This window comes from Oncorhynchus keta, chromosome 29 (assembly GCF_023373465.1).
Source record: "Oncorhynchus keta strain PuntledgeMale-10-30-2019 chromosome 29, Oket_V2, whole genome shotgun sequence".
NCBI classification, from domain to species: domain Eukaryota; kingdom Metazoa; phylum Chordata; class Actinopteri; order Salmoniformes; family Salmonidae; genus Oncorhynchus; species Oncorhynchus keta.
The window spans coordinates 14,682,139-14,705,712 of record NC_068449.1 but is presented as its reverse complement, the minus strand read 5'-3'; the positions used below and the strand labels follow the sequence as shown (position 1 = coordinate 14,705,712).

The 23,574-nt window shown below is 43.2% G+C and overlaps 2 protein-coding genes across 23 annotated transcripts in view; both read right to left on the bottom strand.

The window, feature by feature from the left end:
• The window catches only part of LOC118372819 (frizzled-3-like), a 99,667-nt gene that overhangs the window by 25,411 nt on the left and 50,682 nt on the right, over positions 1–23,574 (bottom strand). For 4 of the 22 annotated variants that reach the window (XM_052486077.1, XM_052486075.1, XM_052486068.1 and 1 more), the window contains exon 3: positions 8,603–8,658. The exons of 8 other annotated variants lie outside the window; for them this stretch is intronic. In XM_052486077.1, coding sequence (XP_052342037.1) covers positions 8,603–8,620 — 18 coding nt within the window. In that variant the 5' untranslated portion in view covers positions 8,621–8,658. Of the gene's footprint in view, positions 1–8,602; positions 8,659–9,831; positions 10,470–11,570; positions 11,804–23,574 lie in introns of those variants that run through there. 10 more of the 22 variants (XM_052486072.1, XM_052486073.1, XM_052486065.1 and 7 more) reach the window with 9 other exon arrangements.
• LOC118372820 (keratinocyte-associated protein 3-like) lies at positions 11,936–21,810 on the bottom strand. The gene is made up of 7 exons (XM_052486079.1): positions 21,642–21,810; positions 20,113–20,297; positions 19,962–20,021; positions 19,612–19,791; positions 17,733–17,867; positions 17,534–17,638; positions 11,936–13,562 (listed from the first exon to the last, which is right to left on the bottom strand). The coding sequence occupies exons 1-6, from the start codon at positions 21,652–21,654 to the stop codon at positions 17,555–17,557; spliced, it is 657 nt and encodes a 218-aa protein (XP_052342039.1). The 5' UTR covers positions 21,655–21,810; the 3' UTR covers positions 11,936–13,562; positions 17,534–17,554.

The window sequence follows — 23,574 nt, the reverse complement described above, 5'->3', positions numbered from 1 at the left end:
CATCCTTGTATTTCTCTCCATCCCCCATTCATTACCGCCCTTCTGTCTCTCTTTATCGCATAACATCCTTGTATTTCTCTCCATCCCCCATTCATTACCGCCCTTCTGTCTCTCTTTATCGCATAACATCCTTGTATTTCTCTCCATCCCCCATTCATTACCGCCCTTCTGTCTCTCTTTATCGCATAACATTCTTGTATTTCTCTCCATCCCCCATTCTTTACCGCCCTTCTGTCTCTATTTATCGCATAACATCCTTATATTTCTCTCCATCCCCCATTCTTTACCGCCCTTCTGTCTCTCTTTATCGCATAACATCCTTGTATTTCTCTCCATCCCCCATTCTTTACCGCCCTTCTGTCTCTCTTTATCGCATAACATCCTTGTATTTCTCTCCATCCCCCATTCTTTACCGCCCTTCTGTCTCTCTTTATCGCATAACATCCTTATATTTCTCTCCATCCCCCATTCTTTACCGCCCTTCTGTCTCTCTTTATCACATAACATCCTTGTATTTCTCTCCATCCCCCATTCTTTACCGCCCTTCTGTCTCTCTTTATCGCATAACATCCTTGTATTTCTCTCCATCCCCCATTCTTTACCGCCCTTCTGTCTCTCTTTATCGCATAACATCCTTGTATTTCTCTCCATCCCCATTCATTACCGCCCTTCTGTCTCTCTTTATCGCATAACATCCTTATATTTCTCTCCATCCCCCATTCATTACCGCCCTTCTGTCTCTCTTTATCGCATAACATCCTTGTATTTCTCTCCATCCCCCATTCTTTACCGCCCTTCTGTCTCTCTTTATCGCATAACATCCTTGTATTTCTCTCCATCCCCCATTCATTACCGCCCTTCTGTCTCTCTTTATCGCATAACATCCTTGTATTTCTCTCCATCCCCCATTCATTACCGCCCTTCTGTCTCTCTTTATCGCATAACATCCTTGTATTTCTCTCCATCCCCCATTCATTACCGCCCTTCTGTCTCTCTTTATCGCATAACATCCTTTTATTTCTCTCCATCCCCCATTCATTACCGCCCTTCTGTCTCTCTTTATCGCATAACATCCTTGTATTTCTCTCCATCCCCCATTCATTACCGCCCTTCTGTCTCTCTTTATCGCAAAACATCCTTGTATTTCTCTCCATCCCCCATTCTTTACCGCCCTTCTGTCTCTCTTTATCGCATAACATTCTTGTATTTCTCTCCATCCCCCATTCTTTACCGCCCTTCTGTCTCTCTTTATCGCATAACATCCTTTTATTTCTCTCCATCCCCCATTCATTACCGCCCTTCTGTCTCTCTTTATCGCATAACATCCTTGTATTTCTCTCCATCCCCCATTCATTACCGCCCTTCTGTCTCTCTTTATCGCAAAACATCCTTGTATTTCTCTCCATCCCCCATTCTTTACCGCCCTTCTGTCTCTCTTTATCGCATAACATTCTTGTATTTTCCTTTACCGCCCTTCTGTCTCTATTTATCGCATAACATCCTTATATTTCTCTCCATCCCCCATTCTTTACCGCCCTTCTGTCTCTCTTTATCGCATAACATCCTTGTATTTCTCTCCATCCCCCATTCTTTACCGCCCTTCTGTCTCTCTTTATCGCATAACATCCTTGTATTTCTCTCCATCCCCCATTCTTTACCGCCCTTCTGTCTCTCTTTATCGCATAACATCCTTGTATTTCTCTCCATCCCCCATTCATTACCGCCCTTCTGTCTCTCTTTATCGCATAACATCCTTATATTTCTCTCCATCCCCCATTCATTACCGCCCTTCTGTCTCTCTTTATCGCATAACATCCTTATATTTCTCTCCATCCCCCATTCATTACCGCCCTTCTGTCTCTCTTTATCGCATAACATCCTTGTATTTCTCTCCATCCCCCATTCATTACCGCCCTTCTGTCTCTCTTTATCGCATAACATCCTTGTATTTCTCTCCATCCCCCATTCATTACCACCCTTCTGTCTCTCTTTATCGCATAACATCCTTGTATTCCTCTTCATCCCCCATTCTTTACCGCCCTTCTGTCTCTCTTTATCGCATAACATCCTTGTATTTCTCTCCATCACCCATAAAGCTGTATCACTCTGTCATTCATAATATCCTTCCTCTATTAGCCACATCCTTGTATTTCTCTTCATCACCCATAAAGCTGTATCACTCTGTCATTCATAATATCCTTCCTCTATTAGCCACATCCTTGTATTTCTCTTCATCACCCATAAAGCTATATCAGAAGGACCCCTTCCTCTATTAGCCACATCCTTGTATTCCTCTTCATCACCCATAAAGCTGTATCACTCTGTCATTCATAATATCCTTCCTCTATTAGCCACATCCTTGTATTCCTCTTCATCACCCATAAAGCTGTATCACTCTGTCATTCATAATATCCTTCCATAATATCCTTCCTCTATTAGCCACATCCTTGTATTTCTCTTCATCACCCATAAAGCTATATCACTCTGTCATTCATAATATCCTTCCTCTATTAGCCACATCCTTGTATTTCTCTTCATCACCCATAAAGCTGTATCACTCTGTCATTCATAATATCCTTCCTCTATTAGCCACATCCTTGTATTTCTCTTCATCACCCATAAAGCTATATCACTCTGTCATTCATAATATCCTTCCTCTATTAGCCACATCCTTGTATTTCTCTTCATCACCCATAAAAGCTGTGTCACTCTGTCATTCATAACTGTTCTACACAGGAGCACGAGTACAGGACATAACAAGGCTGCTTCTGACTGTTCTACACAGGAGCACGAGTACAGGACATAACAAGGATGCTTCGTACTGTTCTACACAGGAGCACGAGTACAGGACATAACAAGGATGCTTCGTACTGTTCTACACAGGAGCACGAGTACAGGACATAACAAGGCTGCTTCTGACTGTTCTACACAGGAGCACGAGTACAGGACATAACAAGGATGCTTCGTACTGTTCTACACAGGAGCACGAGTACAGGACATAACAAGGATGCTTCGTACTGTTCTACACAGGAGCACGAGTACAGGACATAACAAGGCTGCTTCAGACTGTTCTACACAGGAGCACGAGTACAGGACATAACAAGGATGCTTCGTACTGTTCTGCCACAGGAGCACGAGTACAGGACATAACAAGGATGCTTCGTACTGTTCTACACATAACAAGTACTCGTGCTCCTGTGGTAGAACAGTCTGAAGCAGCCTTGTTATGTCCTGTATGTCCTGTACTCGTGCTCCTGTGGTAGAACAGTCAGAAGCAGCCTTGTTATGTCCTGTATGCCTTGTTATGTCCTGTACTCGTGCTCCTGTGGTAGAACAGTCTGAAGCAGCCTTGTTATGTCCCGTACAGCCTTGTTATGTCCTGTACTCGTGCTCCTGTGGTAGAACAGTCCGAAGCATCCTTGTTATGTCCCGTACTCGTGCTCCTGTGGTAGAACAGTCAGAAGCAGCCTTGTTATGTGCTGTAGAGCCTTGTTATGTCCTGTACTCGTGCTCTTGTGTAGAACAGTCTGAAGCAGCCTTGTTATGTCCTGTACTCGTGCTCCTGTGTAGAACAGTCTGAAGCAGCCTTGTTATGTCCCGTACAGCCCTGTTATGTCCTGTACTCATGCTCCTGTGTCGAACAGTACGAAGCATCCTTGTTATGTCCTGTAACCAGTGCCTGTAATCTGGATCAAGTTGACAATCAACCTACCAGGGTAGTTACAAACAGCACAGTAATTTGCTTTGGTAGCAACAAATACAAATACACAAATTCTGATGCTCCAGATACTCAACTAGTCTAAAGAAGGCCACTTTTATTGCTTCTTTAATCAGCACCACAGTTTTAAGCTGTGCTAACATATTGCAAAAGGGTTTTCTAATGATTAATTAGCCTTTTAAAATTATAAACTTCGCTAACACAACATGCCATTGGAACACAGGAGTGATGATTGCTGATAATGGGCCTCTGTACACCTTTGTAGATATTCCATAAAAAAATCAGCTACAATAGTTATTTACAACATTAACAATGTCTACACTGTACTTCTGATCAATGTTATTTTAATGGACAAAAAACGTGCTTTTCTTTCAAAAACAAGGACATTTCTAAGTGACCCCAAACTTTTGAAAGGTAGTGTGTATATAACAAATATTTTGGGGGGACTCGGCTGTTTTGCATGTTATTTTGGCATTAATACATGTTACATATCAGTTTGCAAACAATGTAAAAAAATATATATATCTAATGTGTCAGTATCACCTATGTTTTTATTTTTATTAGCTATGTTGTTTTTAAAGGCAGTAAATGAGGCTGAATGAACTGTTTCACTGCCAGACAAGGTGTAGCGGTGGTAAGGTGTTGCTGCTGTTGGGACAGCCCTATGTAGGCCCTAACAGTGTGTGGGAACCGTTTGTCACCAGTATAGTGCAATTTATGTATTGTTTAGTGTGGTGTTGTGTAGTGGCTTTGCTGGCATGCATCCCACATTATATTGTTTTGCCCCAATGCTAAAATCGCACTGCATTTACATAAGTATTCAGACCCATTACTCAGTACTTTGTTGAAGCACCTTTGACAGCGATTACAGCCTCGAGTCTTCTTGGGTATGAAGCTACAAGCTTGGCACACCTGTATTTGGGTAATTTCTCCCATTCTTCTCTGCAGATCTTCTCAAGCTCTGTCAAGTTGGATGGGGAGCGTCGCTGTACAGCTATTTTCAGGTTTCTCCTGAGAGATGTTTGATTGGATTCAAGTCCGGGGTCTGGCTGGGCCACTCAAGGACATTGAGAGATTTGTCCCAAAGCCACTCCTGTTTAGTCTTGGCTGTGTGCTTAGGGTCGTTGTCCTGTTGGAAGGTGAACCTTCGGACCCAGTCTGATGTCCTGAGCGCTCTGGAGCAGGTTTTCATCAAGGATCTCTGTGTACTTTGCTCCGTTCACCTTTCCCTCCATCCTTCCTTACTAGACTCCAACCACCATGCTTCACCATAGGGATGGTGCCAGGTTTCCTACAGATGTGACTCTTGGCATTCAGGCCAGAGTTAAATCTTGGTTTCATCATACCAGAGAATCTTGTATCTCATTGTCTGAGAGTCCTTTAGGTGCCTTTAGGCAAACTCCAAGTGGACTGTCATGTGCATTTTACCGAGGAGTGGCTTCTGTCTGGCCACTCTACCATAAAGGCCTGATTGGTGGAGTACTGCAAAGACGGTTGTCCTTCTGGAAGGTTCTCCCATCTCCACAGAGGAACTCTGGAGCTCTGTCAGAGTGACTATTCGGTTCTTGGTCACCTCCCAGATCAAGGCCCTTCTCCTCCGATTGCTCAGTTTGGCCGGGCGGCCAGGTCTCGGAAGAGTCTTGGTGGTTCCAAACTTCTTCCATTTAAGAATTATGGGGCCACTGTGTTCTTGGGGACCTTCAAAGTTAGTTGCAGATTTTTTTTTAGTACCCTTCCCCAGATGTGTGCCTCAACACAATCCTATCTTGGAATTCTATGGACAATTCCTTTGACCTCGTGGCTTGGTCTTTGCTCTGACGTGCACCGTCAACTGTGGGTCCTTATATATCCAATCATGTCCAATCAATTTAATTTACCACAAGTAGACTACCATCAAAAATAATGTTCATTATTTGTAATACATTAGCAAACATTTTTTTTTAAACTATTTTTGCTTTGTCACTATGGGGTATTCTGTATATATTGCTCAGGACATTTTAAAATATTTAATCCATTTTAGAATAAGGCTGTAACGTTCCAAAATGTGATATAAGTAAAGGGGTCTGAATACTTTTCAAATTCACTGTATATGTGCTTGAATACCAAATGTAAGCAAGGTTTGAAATGATTATGTTTTAATCAAATATTATATCTGTTTGTGCTTCTGTCGAAAAACATAATTCCACTTTCACATTATGGGCTACTACTGTATGTAGAAAAAAATCTCAATTTAACAAAATGTGGAAAAAGGTCAAGGGGTGTGAATACTTTCTGAAGGCACTGTAGGTATGCTTTTCATCACGGGACTGTTCTGCTCTTCTCTACTGCACCAAGCAGAACTTGGCTCTCTATCCCACTGAGGATATGTCATCACCATATAGGATATAGCAACTACTAGCCTACACAGTATAGATTGATGAATGGGTTTGATTTGTCTCACCGAGGTGTAGGGTAACTGGTGTTATCCCAGCCAACTGTATGTCTCTGGTGAAGGCTATGTGTGGAAATGCATTGACGTTCTGATCGTTTCTCTGTATTTTAACTAAGCTCTATAGAAATGGCAAGATAATTAAGGCTTTTAAGACTAACTACTAAAGACTTCCCTTCATTTCTCTGACAGACTTTGAATGGAGTAATCACCCAATTCAGGGTAGCAGTGTGTGTGTGTGTGTGTGTTTTTTTAAGGACACGGTGGTCAAGTGGTGTTCCCAGGGTTTAGTGTAATTGATTAGAGCAGTAGAGTATGTGGGCTGCCAGGAACCCATGCTGGGAGAGAGACAGACAGAGAAGAGAACCACCATGGCGGAGACAGACCTCCCACACACCCTGACTATCCCTCTCTTCCAGTCTGAGACACTTTCTCTTTCTTTCCCACTCACCCACTTTCCCTCACCCTCCCAGTATCAAATTGACACACCACATACTCTCTCCCTCTTCTATCCAACCTCCTTTACTTTCTCTCTCTCTCTCTCATGTAGTTGTCCCTTAGCGCAAGAATAACAATAAAATAACAACAACGAGGCTATATACAGGTGTATGTGTTGGGGGGGTTGCTTAGTGGGTGCAACATTGGGTGCTCTGTTGTGACTCAAGAGCTCATTTGGCCGTTCACACACTCTTTCTCTCTCTTTTAATCTCAACCCTCTCGCCACATCCCTTTCTCCCCCCTCTCCTCCCTCGAAGGCTTAATTGACTGCAGTGTCGGGTGAGAGAGAATCGTTCCACGCTGAGAATCAAACCCTCGATTGTGGAGCGTTGGGGCAGATTAGTGGCTTGTTAGCAATGGTGAATAATGTAATCTGGCACCAATAGACCTGCTGTCAATCACTCAGGATACACAGCACAGTACCAAACTGGGCTACAGGCCTCAGACAAACATACAGCATTAAACCCAGGGCCCAGCTACACCACCAACCAGGGCTACAGGCCTCAGACAAACATACAGCATTAAACCCAGGGCCCAACTACAGCTCAACAGTCAGGGCTACAGGCCTCTGACAAACATACAGCATTAAACCCAGGGCCCAGCTACACCACCAACCAGGGCTACAGGCCTCTGACAAAGTACAGCATTAAACCCAGGGCCCAGCTACAGCTCAACAGTCAGGGCTACAGGCCTCAAACAAACGTACAGCATTAAACCCAGGGCCCAGCTACACCACCAACCAGGGCTACAGGCCTCAGACAAACATACAGCATTAAACCCAGGGCCCAGCTACACCACCAACCAGGGCTACAGGCCTCAGACAAACATACAGCATTAAACCCAGGGCCCAGCTACACCACCAACCAGGGCTACAGGCCTCTGACAAAGTACAGCATTAAACCCAGGGCCCAGCTACAGCTCAACAGTCAGGGCTACAGGCCTCAAACAAACGTACAGCATTAAACCCAGGGCCCAGCTACACCACCAACCAGGGCTACAGGCCTCAGACAAACATTCAGCATTAAACCCAGGGCCCAGCTACACCACCAACCAGGGCTACAGGCCTCTGACAAAGTACAGCATTAAACCCAGGGCCCAGCTACAGCTCAACAGTCAGGGCTACAGGCCTCAGACAAACGTACAGCATTAAACCCAGGGCCCAGCTACAGCTCAACAGTCAGGGCTACAGGCCTCAGACAAACATACAGCATTAAACCCAGGGCCCAGCTACACCACCAACCAGGGCTACAGGCCTCAGACAAACGTACAGCATTAAACCCAGGGCCCAGCTACAGCTCAACAGTCAGGGCTACAGGCCTCAGACAAACATACAGCATTAAACCCAGGGCCCAGCTACAGCTCAACAGTCAGGGCTACAGGCCTCAGACAAACATACAGCATTAAACCCAGGGCCCAGCTACACCACCAATCAGGGCTACAGGCCTCAGACAAATATACAGCATTAAACCCAGGGCCCAGCTCCAGCTCAACAGTCAGGGCTACAACTCTACTCGATACATGTTTTCTGTTGCTGTAATTGGATGTGGTTCACTAAAGGCAGAGTTTACACAGCGTTCTGGTGAGACAGATGTAAGCCGCGTTCGCGTGCACACACAAAGACACTATGAATCAGAGCGGGTATAGCCAGTGTCCCGTGAGGGATATTATTACATTTCCTCTGCGGGTTCCCACATCCAGAGCCCTCCACTGATGCTGCCAGGGAGACTGGGAGAGACAACTAGAACACTCGCACATTGCAACTCCTCTTGTTGCAACAATTTTGTAAAGCTGCCTTCTGGGGCTGCAGGGTAGGGTTTAGGTTAGGCAACTTCTCTACTGGATTAAATCAAGTTCAACAACAGACGTTAGTTTAAAATCTTAACATTAATATATGTTGATACAATTCAACAACAACAAAAAATGCTCAATGATTGAAAACACAGAAAATAAATCACCACCTGGTTGGTTTTCCCCATGTGATGTTTTCGGGTGATTCAGACGGGGTCAAGATCATCTGAAAATGAGGAACAGCTGTGCTGGGAATTTCTGGGCCAGATTGGATTTTTACACTTCATTCATAATATATTTACATAACTGGTCCACTGCAGCAAAACATAAGTTATGTCATCATCATCATGCTACAACTAGATTTAGACAGAGGAGAGAAAGCGAGGTAAAAGATGAAAGTACAGCTACATGGTTTTTGGAAGCTATATACACTGAGTGTACATGTGTAGTAAGGTGATGGGTAACAAAACAGATGAGGGCATTTTTAAAGGTTGGAGATAACATTATGCCATCATAGTCATTAATGCCTTTAACTGGAGATGCAGATGACACACACAAGTCAGACCTTTCATCATCCAATCAGAAAATACTGTCTGACACGTCACCTCCAAGCCACAGGCATACGGACAGAGAAAGACATGTATTTACAAGGTTTTACCTCTAACTCTACCCCTTTACAAGGTTTTACCCCTAACTCTACCCCTTTACAAGGTTTTACCCCTAACTCTACCCGTTTAGAAGGTTTTACTCCTAACTCTACCCCTTTACAAGGTTTTACCCCCAACTCTACCCTTTTACAAGGTTTTACCCCCAACTCTACCCCTTTACAAGGTTTTACCCCCAACTCTACCCGTTTACAAGGTTTTACCCCTAACTCTACCCGTTTACAAGGTTTTACCCCTAACTCTACCCCTTTACAAGGTTTTACCCCTAACTCTACCCCTTTACAAGGTTTAACCCCTAACTCTACCCCTTTACAAGGTTTTACCCCTAACTCTACCCCTTTACAAGGTTTTACCCCTAACTCTACCCCTTTACAAGGTTTTACCCCTAACTCTACCCCTTTACAAGGTTTTACCCCCAACTCTACCCCTTTACAAGGTTTTACCCCTAACTCTACCCCTTTACAAGGTTTTACCCAAAACTCTACTACAGAAAAATATGTCAGCCTTGAAATCTGCTGAGAAATAATTACTAGTAGGCTAAAGCCTACTGACTGTAAAAACCTATCCTTGCCCATTCATTCTGAAGGACAGAACAGCCAGTAACCTGAGTCGGTTGGATTCTATGTCAGCCCAAACGCTCCAATTACAACCTCATATCAGTCTCTATTCATAAACCATTATCCCTTTGGAGCAACAGCAATGCCCATATATACAGACACAGCTATAGTCCGTACCTCCATGGCGAGTGCGGCCGTCTGCTGGTCGTAGTGGTTGAGGAGGTTGGGCATGAAGGTGGCGTTGTAAGGCAGGTCCTGGCACATCCGCAGTCCTACTGGCTCACATGTAAACGTACTGTGGCTCTCTGCTGTCTCCGCATGGATAGACAGACAGGTGGAGCAGAGGGATGAGAGGAAGAGAAGCAAGAGGAAGAGTGACCTAGGCATGACCCTCTCTCTGTGCGAGTCTGCTATTGCAGGTGACGTGTAGTCCCACCTCACTCTCATCCTCAATGAGCAGGGGAGGGGGAGAGAGGGATGAAGAGAGGAAAGGAGGGATGAGATAACAGCAGGGCTATTCTTCTTCTTCTACACAATCACACCATGGAGATCTGTGGCACTCACAGGGGAATCCTGCTGCTTCCATCCCCCAGAGGAGTGCACCCTGTCTGGCTACGGGATCCACCCAGTCAGCCTCCTCTGTCTAGGTCTGTACCCGCTGGAGTGCTGTGATCATCAGCCTAGATTTCCCACCGTTTCCCCCAGCACAGCTATGGTCTTCTCTCTCCAATGAAAGAAGAGACTGCCTATTGAAAGCATTCAGTGTTTTATCACAAAGAACGTCCAATGGCCCAGTAGCACAAGTCAAGCAAGACCTACAAGTTAAAATACAAAAGAATGTTTAGACAAGTGACAAGACAGTCCTATACAATTGTAAATAAGTGACAAGAGACTGGGAGTTGAAAAACAGCAACCCCACCCCTCATTTACACAAGGCCCCATAGATTGTCTTTATTACATTATTATTACAGTCACTGTTATTGTTTTATGTATTGATGCTCAAACAGACAGATAATTGATGAAGGTGAAAACAATTGGGTGTCAGTTCAACTTCACTGGTAAACATAAACTTACATACAAGCAGATATATTATAAAATGCATTTCTATCAGGATTGGCTACTGTCAACATGATACTGTCCTATAGGTGTCATAGACCTATAGGTATACAGGCCTATAGTTGTGTGTCGTCCAATACAGTATGTATCTATGTAGTGGTTACTACGCAGAGCAATTTATAGTCATTTTTGCAGGACAACCTTATTGGGCGTTGTTACTACACAGCTGCGCACACGCCCTTCCAGTCAATTCAATATATTATGCCGAGAAAATCATGCAGCATCGTCTTGCATTTCCACTCTTTTCATTTAAATGTACACCCATGCAATCCGACCAACTAACGTATTCTCCCAATGTTTCGCATGAGTTGATTACCCTGCCACTGCCGGTATCTGAAAGAAATGCCATTTAAACGGTGTATAGGAGATACAGCAACCTCTGTAAGTGTGTAGTAATGTAGCTATGCCGGTTAATAGTAACTAAATGCAACGCAATAATAGTGTAACATTGTTTTTCTATCTAGCCTCATGTCATTTTAGAATGTCTGAAATCTCTGAACTACAGCTCGCGAAGGAACTTGTCTCTGTTCTAACGCTACCATTCGCGTTGCATTTTTTATAGGAAGCAAAGAAAACAAATAATAATGTTGGCTTGTTTTAGTAATTGTACAAATGTATACGATAGCTAACTCGTAAACGTGACATGGTTACATTGCAATTTGTGTCGCAACCTCAAACTGATAAAGTGACTAAATATGCAAGCTATAACAAGAACAAAGTCTACGAATGAACGTCTTGTGCATAATACCAAAAAAACAAAGCTCCCCCGCCCTCCAAAAAAAACCAAAGCAAATCTTCACCTTCAATTGGAATAATCGTCGATCTGCATTGCTCTTTGCCGCTGTTTCTTCCAGTGACAATACACAAGCACGTCGTTAGCTCTCTCGGTCTTCTCTCTCGCTGCTACACGCAAATCCATGAAATAATCTGTTCCCCGGACGCGCGCTTTGAGCTAGACCACCAGTGTATGCAACATTATCATCGACCAATTCAATTGATTTGTGTGATATATCAGATAAATCACAATATAATTCACACCGTGTCCAGTTATATATATACACACTGTGCATTCCTTCATGGTTGCCGACTGAGTAAACTTGAAAGTCCCCATCCCACTTTAACACTGATGTAAACAGTCACGTGATGAGAACACAGAGGATAGTAATGATAAATCAAAGAGTTAACATTTATTTGAAGAAAATTATTCCATATAAAAACGTTGAACACATTGATCGGTGCAGTCCTTAAATATAAAATCAACTAAACACATGCAACTTCATGTAAAAAAACATACTGCAGGCAACCAAAACACACCATGCATGAAATGTAGATTGAGATCATGGTCAGGATCAATTCAGGAAGTTCAACTGACTTCCTGAATAAAAAATTTACACATAAAATGTTATTGGACCACATTCCAGTGACCACCAGGGTTTAAACTCAGTGAAATCCAGCTCATTCTAATGAGTAGCCTACACTAGTTTATCCCTCCAAAGTGGTCGACACTAGTTACCACAAAGGCATACACCCCACCCATTTCTACAATTAAAGTCTTAAAATGCCATTTTAAACCTAACCTTAGCCCTGAACTTAACCACACTGCTAACCTTAAATTAAAACCAAAAAGCTTGTTTTTGTAGCAAATTACAACTTTGTGACTGTGGAATATGACTTTGTGGCTATGGAAGCTAGTGGACACCCACTAAAGTAGTAGTACCACAGTACAACATATGGCAGCCCTGGAGGAACAACATTCAGCTGGCCACGCATAAAAAACAACCTTGGTTGGGACAGGGTCAGTCACCTCCTTATATCAATATTGATTCACCCCTCAGATCGGGGGATTAGCGTTGTGTGCAAAGATTACGACCCGCTTGATTTAACCCAGCACCAGATTAACAGTTTCAGCACTAAACTGATCACTTCTGCCTGGTGTCGGGGAATGTGAGCCCATCCCAGCTACACCTGTATGACCTACATACTGGTGTCTACCTGACCACTCATGCACCCCGGCCCCCAGGGGCTGCTCTGCTGCATTGGGTTTCAGTCAAAATTTCAGTGTGCGTCTCAGTACACTAAAGTGGTTCAGCTCTCCCTGTTCCCCTTCTTCTATATGCACCTGCAGGAGAAATAAAATTGGGAGAAAACTGCAATGTGGGAGATTTGTTTCTAGGAATTTGAGATGAACCCTCAGAGCCCCTCTCAGGCATTATATTCCCATATCCCCACAGTATACATTCAAGCCAGGAAATAACAGAGTAGTAAACACTATGGAGTGCATCGAGGCCTGGTAGATCAGGCAGGTAGACATAATCAGGTTACAAAAACACACATGACAATAAAACATCTTTGGCTGAGATTGGTAGTTAAATACAAGAGTAGTCATAAAACAACATCTTTGGCTTAGCTGAGAGTTAGTCGTTAAATTTAACGAGGTATATAACAGTGTGTTGCTGTTAAAAGGAGGAAATAACATGTGCAGAAAATGAAAAAGCATGAAGCATGATAAATGCAAAATGTGATTAAATGCAATTATTTAAAATACTATAACGAAGATATTGATCCATAAATAATCTCTACACTACAGGCGTTTGTAATTTTGCATTTGTGAAATGTTGGCGGATCGAGGGGAGGACAGACATTCTGAGGCAGACACGGAGACAATGTCATCCAGCAGTCTAGCTAGCCTATCACGTTGAGGGAGAGGAGAGTCTTTGGTATGAATGGAGGTAAAGGCACCAGGGAGGTTCTCTGAAGACGAAGAGGCTCAGTCACACCTTCGTCATCAAACACTGTTGACAAGAAAGCATGAGGAGAGATATTACTTCAGCTCAGTTGAAACATATCTTTAGTTGTGGCAGATCTGAAGGAAGCAGATTACATGTAAAACGGTAGCACTTCCGTTTACCATGCAGAAATAACCTCAAATTAAATGGTAATTACACAGACCTATGAAGTACTTGTGTTTTGCAGGTTCACTAAAACAAGCACCATTAGGCACCGTGGTGCCCCCTAGAGCAGTGATGAGTAACTGATGGGGTGTGGGGGCCACAACAATCTGAACTCATCATTAGGGGCCACAGTGGCTTGTGAGTCTGCGTACCCACATCCATACCCACACATGCAGTCAACATTTCACTGAGGGGCCACCCCACCTTGCAAACAAAACATTTTAGCGACCCCCCTCTTGACAAGTTTTGAAGCTAATTTCCTGAAATTGTACACGTTTGGCCTTTGGATATACAGAAATTATTGCAGTTTTAAATATGATATCTGAGTGAGAGTAACAAACAAAATCAATGAGGGCCCCCCGGTCGTTAATTTGACCACAATTAGTACAAGTTTAGATAGCTGGCGAGATTACATTTTTGTAGCTGACATGGGCTAAATGAGTGACTGTCAGTGACTGACATAACTGCTGATGCAGAACCACATTTTTAAATTGCACCTAGTATATAATACTATTATTTTTATCCTGGGGGGATTGATCCAATTCTCAGACAACCCAAAGATTGCTAGATGTCCTTCCAGACTCCCTCCACCTACCCAAGGACGTCAGAGTACAAAAATCAGTAAACCACATAACTGAGGAACTCAATTTAACCTTGCGCATACCCTAGATGCATTCGCACCCCTAAAAACAAAAACATTTGTCCTAAGAAACTAGCTCCCTGGTATACAGAAAATACCAGAGCTCTAAAGCTTCCAGAAAATTGGAACAGAAATGGCGCCACACCAAACTGGAAGTCTTCCGACGAGCTTGGAAAGACAGTACCGTGCATTATCGAAGAGCCCTCACTGCTGCTCGATCATCCTTATTTTCCAACTTATTTTCCTCAATTAAGAACAATCCTAAATGTTTTTGATACTGTCGCAAAGCTAACTAAAAAGCAGCATTCCCCAAGAGAGCATGGCTTTCACTTCAGCTGTGATAAATTCATTAACTTCTTTGAGGAACAGATCATGATCATTAGAAAGCAAATTACGGACTCCTCTTTAAATCTGTGTATTCCTTCAAAGCTCAGTTGTCCTGAGTCTGCACAACTCTGCCAGGACCTAGGATCAAGGGAGACACTCAAGTGTTTTAGTACTATATCTCTTGACACAATTATGAAAATAATCATGGCCTCTAAAACTTCAAGCTGCATACTGGACCCTATTCCAACTAAACTACTGAAAGAGCTGCTTCCTGTGCTTGGCCCTCCTATGTTGAACATAATACATGTCTCTATCTATCTATCGGATGTGTACCAAACTCACTAAAAAAGTGGCAGTTTTTTCTCTTGAAAAAGCCAAACCTTGACCCAGAAAATATTTTTTTTAAACTATCGGCCTGTATTGAATCTCCCATTCCTCTCAAATTTTTGGGAAAAAGCGGTTGCGCAGCAACTCACTGCCTTCCTGAAGACAAAATATGTATACGAACCGCTTCCATCTGGTTTTAGACCCCATCATAGCACTGAGACTGCACTTGTGAAGGTGGTAAATTACCTTTTAATGGCGTCAGACCAAGGCTCTGCATCTGTCCTTGTGCTCCTAGACCTTAGTGCTGCTTTTGATACTATCGATCACCACATTATTTTGGAGAGATTGGAAACCCAAATTGGTCTCCACGGACAAGTTCTGGCCTGGTTTAGATCTTATCTGTCGGAAAGATATCCGTTTGTCTCTGTGAATGGTTTGTCCTCTGACAAATCAACTGTAAATTTCGGTGTTCCTCAAAGTTCCGTTTTAGGACCACGATTGTTTTCACTATATATTTTTACCTCTTGGTGATGTCATTCGGAAACATAATGTTAACTTTCATTGCTATGAGGATGACACACAGCTGTACATTTCGATGAAACATGGTGAAGCCCCAAAATTGCCCTCGCTGGAAGCCTGTGTTTCAGACATAAGGAAGGCTGAAAATGATCTACTTTTAAACTCGGACAAAACAGATATGCTTGTTCTTGGTCCCAAGAAACAAAGAGATCTTCTGTTGAATCTGACAATTAATCTTGATGGTTGTACAGTCGTCGCAAATTAAATGGTGAAGGACCTCGCCGTTACTCTGGACCCTGATCTCTCTTTTGACGAACATATCAAGACTGTTTCAAGGACAGCTTTTTTCCATCTTCGCAACATTGCAAAAATCAGAAACTTTCTGTCCAAAAATAATGCAGAAAAGTGAATCCATGCTTTCGTCACTTCTGGGTTAGTCTACTGCAATGCTCTACTTTCTGCCTACCCGGATAAAGCACCGAAAACTTCAGTTAGTGCTAAACACTGCTGCTAGAATCTTGACTAGAACAAAAAAATGGATCATATTACTCCAGTGCTAGCCTCTCTACACTGGCTTCCTGTTAAGGCAAAGGCTGATTTCAAGGTTTGACTGCTAACCTACAAAGCTTGCTCCTATCTATCTTTCCGATTTGGTCCTGCCAAATCCTGCCTCTTAACTGTCCCTAGAATTTCTAAGCAAACAGCTGGAGGCAGGGCTTTCTCCTATAGAGCTCAATTTTTATGGAATGGTCTGCCGACCCATGTGAGAGTCGCAGACTCGGTCTCAACTTTTAAGTATTTACCGAAGACTCATCTCTTCAGTGGGTCATATGATTGTGTAGTCTGGCCCTGGAGTGTGAAGGTGAACGGAAAGGCACTGGAGCAACGAACCACCCTTGCTGTCTCTGCCTGGCCGGTTCCCCTCTCTCCACTGGGATTCTCTGCCTCTAACCCTATTATCGGGGCTGAGTCACTGACAAGATCTTCCGGTCTGGGTTGGTGCCCCCCCTTGGGTTGTGCCGTGGCGGAGATCTTTGTGGGCTATACTCGGCCTTGTCTCAGGATGGTAAGTTGGTGGTTGAAGCTATCCCTCTAGTGGTGTGGGGGCTGTGCTTTGGCAAAGTGGGTGGGGTTATATCCTGCCTGGTTGGCCCTGTCTGGGGGTATCGTCGGACGGGGCCACAGTGTCTCCCGATCAATTCGGTCTCAGCCTCCAGTATTTATGCTGCAGTAGTTTATGTTTTCGGGGGCTAGGATCAGTCTGTTATATCTGGAGTATTTCTCCTGTTTTGTCCGGTGTCCTGTGTGACATCTAATTCTTACTCTCTCTCGGAGGACCCGAGCCATAGGACCATGCCTCAGGACTACCTGGCATGATGACTCCTTGCTGTCCCCAGTCCACCTGGCCGTGCTGCTGCTCCAGTTTTAACTGTTCTGCCTGCAGCTATGGAACCCTGACCTGTTCACCGGACATGTTACCTGTCCCAGACTGCTGTTTTCAACTCTCTAGAGACAGCAGGAGTGGTATAGATTCTCTGAAAGATCGGCTATGAAAAGCCAACTGACATTTACTCCTGAGTTGCAACCTCGACAACCACTGTGATTATTATTAGACCGTGCTGGTCATCTATGAACTTTTGAACATCTTGGCCATGTTCTGTTATAATCTCCACCCAGCATGGCCAGAAGAGGACTGGCCACCCCTCATAGCCTGGTTCCTCTCTAGGTTTCTTCCTAGGTTCTGGCCTTATTAGGGAGTTTTTCCTAGCCACCGTGCTTCTACACCTGCATTGCTTGCTGTTTGGGGTTTTAGTCTGGGTTTATGTACAGCACTTTGAGATATCAGCTGATGTAAGAAGGGCTTTATAAATACATTTAATTTAATCCACAGGCCTACAAATAGTTGCCGTCGTTGCACATCCCTGGCCTAGAGCAATGGGAAAGGAGAAGGGGCTATAATCTGTTGGAAGGATCAAGCTCCAGTGGACTGAACCCTCACCTCCCGGTCTGTGGCAGTCCTCTATGCGTAGTGTTGACCAATCAGGCTCCGGACCTGGAGTGAGTACTCTGGATCTGCCCTATTAGTTAGAGCCTCCTCCTCCAGCTGGCACAGAGAACAGAAACAGGAGAGATGGAGAAAGAAGTAAGTGAGTGAGTGAGTGAGTGAGTGAGTGAGTGAGTGAGTGAGTGAGTGTTACCTGTTCTTTGAGGTATGTGTGAGAGCAGGGTCCTAGACCCCTCAGTACCAGTCCCACTACGAAGCACCAGATAGAAAGTCCTGTTTCCAGTCCAGCCAGAAGTACACATGGGAACCACAGAGACAGGGCAGTGTCCTGGAGAGAATGAAAGAGATATATACATACACGCACAGCCATTGGAAAGTATTCAGACCCCTTGACTTTTTCCACATTGTTACATGACAGCCTTATTCTTAAATTGATTAAATTGTCCCCCCTCATCAATCTACACACACTACCCCATAATGACAAAGCAAAAACAGGTTTAGAAATGTTTGCAAATGTATTAATTACAAAAATACCTTATTTACATAAGTATTTGAGACCCTTTGCTATGAGACTCGAAATTGAGCTTAGGTGCATCCTGTTTCCATCAATCATCCTTGAGATGTTTCTACAACTTGATTGGAGTCCATCTGTGGTAAATTCAATTGATGGACATGATTTGGAAAGGCACAAATGTGTCTATATAAAAGGTCCCACAGTTGACAGTGCATGTCAGAGCAAAAAGGTTGAAGGAATTGTCCATAGAGGTCAGACAGGATTGTGTCGAGGCACAGATCTGGGGAAGGGTACCAAAAAATGTTTTCAGCATTGAAGGTCCCCAAGAACACAGTGCCCTCCATCATTCTTAATTGGAAGAAGTTTTGAACCACCAAGACTCTTCCTAGAGCTGGACGCCCGGCCAAACTGAGCAATCAGGGGTGAAGGGCATTGGTCCCTCTGACAGAGGTCTAGAGTTCCTCTGTGGAGATGGGAGAACCTTCCAGAAGGACAACAAACTCTGCAGCACTCCACCAATCAGGCCTTTATGGTAGAGTGGCCAGACAGAAGCCACTCCTCAGTAAAAGGCACATGATAGCCTAACTGGAGCTCACCAAAAGGCACCTGAAGACTCTCAGACTATGAGAAACAAGATCCTCTGATCTGACAAATCCAAGATTGAATTCTTTGGCCTGAACGCAAAGTGTCACGTCTGGAGGAAACCTGTCACCATCCCTACGGTGAAGCATGGTGGTGGCAGCATCATGCAGCGGATATGTTTTTCAACGGCAAGTACTGGGAGATTAGTCAGGATCGAGGGAAAGGTGAACGGAACAAAGTACAGAGAGATCCTTGATGAAAACCTGCTCCAGAGCACTCAGGACCTCACTGGGTTGAAGGTTTTACCTCCCAACAGAACAACGACCCCTAAGCACACAGCCAAGACAACGCGGGAGTGGCTTCGGGACAAGTCTCTGAACGTGCTTGAGTGGCCCAGCCAGAGCCTGAACTTGAACCCTATCGAACATCTCTGGAGAGAATTGAAAATAGCTACACATCCAACCGGACAGAGCTTGAGAGCATATGCAGAGAAGAATGGGAGACACTTCCCAAATACAGGTGTGCCAAGCTTGTAGCATCATACCCAAGAAGACTCAAGGCTGTAATCACTGCCAATGATTCTTCAACAAAGTACTGAGTGAAGGGTCTGAATACTTATGCAAATGTGATATTTCAGTTTTTTATTAATTAGCACAAATTTCTAAAACCCTGTCATGGGGTATTGTGTGTAGATTGATGAGGAAAAAAACTACTTAATTTTAGAATAAGGCTGTAACCTACCAAAATGTGGAAAAGGTCTAGGGGTCTGAATACTTTCCGAAGGCACTGTGTGTGTGTGTGTGTGGCAATACATTTACATTACATTTAAGTCATTTAGCAGACGCTCTTATCCAGAGCGACTTACAATAGTGAGGCTAATAGCCATATAGATTGAGAGAGAGAGACTTTATACATATGTATATTTTTTGTGGTGTCAAAGGAGCATAGAGACAGAGCGAGAGAGAGATAGACTTACATAAATCCGTGTGGTGTCAAAGGGGCAGTCTGCTTTGACTGGCGAGCGGGCGTTGATTGGCAAGTCAGTGAAGTTGCAGCCCAACATGAGGCCCCTCCCCTCGTTGGCAATGGTGAGGCTAATGCCACAGGCTGCAGAGAGTAGGGCATTCAGGAAGGAACTAATCAGAAGACCTATGTGCTGGAGTTGGGGAACAGAAGGACAGGGAGAAAGAGAAAGCGATGGAGAAAGAGGAGTCAAGGAGGTGGGGAACACATTTTGATGAGAGGAGGTGAAGAGGTGACAGTTGCAGACTTAATGGTGTTCATTATATCTTACAAATTATATTTTCTTGTTATTGATGGTCTTACCAGCTTCCAAACTGACAGATTTCTTGACACCAATATGGCAATGATTCCTGTTGCAATGCTCTGAAAATGGAAACAGAACATTTCAGTTTCTGTCTATAACATCACGTTATTACTAATTGTTACTATCGTTATCTATAATTCTCTGACTGACCAGCAGTCCGGAGGTGACGGAGATGATGTTGGCGGCGGTGAACTCGGTGGTGATCTGGTCGTTGGGTTTAGAGATGTGGCGCAGGATGCTGCCGTGGATGATGGCTCCCAGAATGAAGTTAATGTGACCCACCAGGATCAGAGTAAACCCCTTCTTCATCAGACGCCCCGGGCCCTTCTCCTTATCTGACAGATCAGCACACGGTCATCATTGTGTGGTCATTGTTGTAAAGTAGGCTACCAGGGTTGGGGTCAATACCATTGATTCAGAAAGTTAAACTAATTCCAATTCCACATTGTCCTCATTGAAAAGCACTGAAGATAATTGTTTTTTCAGTGTACTACTTGAATGGAAATAAGATTACAGTCGAGTGCACAGGAATCACCATAGAGAATGGCAGTTTAATCTCATTCTAGTTCTGTTTACCTATATAAAAGTAAGTAAGCCTCAACTTTGGCCTATTAGTTGGTAGAAACATTTATAACACTAAAGGTGTGGAATGTTGACTTATACAAACAATAGACTGATGGTTCTAATAGGCTCTACATGATCAAACAAGATGGTACTAGTCATTAGTCGGATTTCGTTGGTAAACGTTTTGCAACTGTCTACTCCAAATTGAAAAGGTTTTGGTTTCTATTGCACAAATTCAGGTAGTCTCCCTGTTTCGTTCTGATGGCCATGTTTGCTTCCGTTTGGTTCTTAAACTGTCACTTGTTTCCGTTGCAAGACTTAATGAATACACCCCAGATTTACCTGGAAACCCAATATTGAATTGCATTGAATTCGAGTCAGGCAGAAATTAGCATGAATCAGGGAAGTTAACTCTCACGACCTCTTCAAGCCAGAATTTTGAATAAAAGTATATTTTAACATACTTTACCGGACCGTGCGGTTGGTAATTTTGGTGGTAGGAAATTGAGAATATATCCACAGGAAAGTATAATTCTATAACTTTTAAAAGCTATGGTAGAGCCGTTCAGATGAAGCATGTGCAGAACCATGTAAACGTGCACAAGCTCGGTAAATCGGCTATTTCATGCGTGTATTTTTTATGTTGTGAAACCTGAACTCACTACCGGCGCTTTGAAAAGTTTATGTAATTACACTCGTGTGGAGATATCGTCTCACATTCCTACCGCCAACAGGACCAACCGGTAAAGTACGTTAAAATGTACTTTTATTCAAAATTATTGTTTGTAGCGGTGGTGAGAGGAAACTTTCCCGATTCAAACGCTAATTTCTGCCTGACGTAGAATTAAATTCAATGCAACTCAAAGTCGAGTGTACAGGCAAACCCCATATAAGCATCTGAAACACTGAATCAACAGTGTCCCTTATTGGACTCCCCAGTCCTCACCAAATGTTTAGCTAATTTACTGTTAAAAGCATCATTGGTGGATCATTGGTTTACTTTCGAAATACGCAAACGAACACCTGTGCAACCTAGACATAATGGTTGCCTCGCTAAAGTTAACACAATAAGTTGCTTCCACCACTAAAATATACGCTACTTAAAGTTAACTTACCGAAACCACACATATCGTTGCCGTATATTACGCAAGATTGTTTCTAAGAGTTAAACAAAACGGCGAATTATTTTTTGTTTTCATGAAGCAGTTCCTCGCACTTTCCGAGTCGGTGACGTCACGGGCTTCACCTGTCGAGCGGAAGTTGGGCGTTCATTTGTAGGTTTATAATTGAACACATTTATGAAGATTTTACACTATTGTGGAGAGATGTACTGTTTGGATTCTTTACATACAATAGAAATAAGCGGAATCATTTTTATGTAATTAATTTCATTATTCTTTTGGCCAAATTTCATATACACAAATGTAAATTTACAAACAGAAAACCACATTTTCGTATTCTACAAAAAGAAATTGAACTGTATTTTAAGACGGTTAAATGCTCTACTAACAAAAAAACTGTTAGAATTGTAAGTATATGCATGTCCCTTAAGGTCCTTGTGTAATTGTAATGTGATATTGTACCCCCTAGCTCGATTGTCCATTGTTTGTAATCTATGTATGCTTTTGTGTTCCCTCGTGTGCTTTATGTATTGATTTGTTGTTAATAAAAATTAAAATTAAAAATATATATATTTTTTTTTTTTAAGTTGGGCGTTCATTTTTGTTCTTCTTCATTTGTGGTTTTCAACAGTGTGCAACTGCAGCACGTAATTCGGGGCGTTCCTGCATGTGGGCGTTCCTGCGTTTGCGAAAGACAGTGCCTACAAAAATACGCTATTACTATTGATCTCTATGTTAAGGGAATTACTGCTGGTGTTGTGTAGTGACCTACATGTTATGCCGAGAGAGAATAGTTATGGTGTCTTTTTGTAGGCACAAACCCCTCCATGGCTCGTTGGACAAAGTCTATGGGGAAATGAATGGCGTTTTTGTTGGGTTTTCGGATTAACGCAGAAAATAAGGTTTGTGGTAAACACAGGCTTAGAAGATCTCAAATGTTTTGTTCTATGAGATAATCTTAATCAGCCAATGTCATTTTTTGTCAATTTTGAAGCATTTATGTCTCATAAAGACCTCAGACTCCCTCTGCAAATGGATCCTGGACTCCCTGACGGGTTGCCCCCAGGTGGTAAGGGTAGGTAACAACACATCCGCCATACTGGTCCTGAACACGGGGACCCCTCAGTGGTGCGTGCTTAGTCCCCTCCTGTACTCCCTGTTCACCCACGACTGAGCACAACTCCAACACCATCATTAAGTTTGCTGACAACACAACAGTGGTAGGCCTGATCACCGACAACGATGAGACAGCCTATAGGGAGGAGGTCAGAGACCTGGAAGTGTCGTTCCAGGACAACAACCAGTCCCTCAACGTTAGCAAGATAAAGTAGCTGATCGTAGACTACAGGAAAAGGAGGGCCGAGCACACCCCCATTTGTGCACACCCCTATTCACATCAACGGGACTATAGTGGCGAGGGTATAGACCGTATACCTAGGGATTTGGAAAACTGAACCATTTCTTTGAAGTTTTTAAATACATTTGAATATTCGTAGCTACTTTTTAAGTAAATATCTGCAGTCAACTTGTGCAAAACGTCAGGATATAAAGAACATTGCGTTCTTCATTTCACCTGTCACATTATTATGAACAATGAGAGGCACTCACTGTTGTGCAGCATGGGCCAGGTGATTTAATTACAGTATGCAATTTACAACTAAATGTTTGCCAGCTAGATATCTTATAACTGTTAAGTTAACTGTATAAAATACTTGAATACTTTAGGTCAGAAACTATACAAAATCTTTGCAATGTGCTTGTTAGCATTTAATTAGCATTCTCTATAGGATTTTACATGTACTTGTTAGCATTGCTAACCTTTGGATTACAGAGTATCAGTGAAGTTTGAATACAGCACCCCTTGTGTTCAGTGCCGGTATTACCGAATATCCCGGTATGGCACATGGTCGGTATGAAGATCTGACAA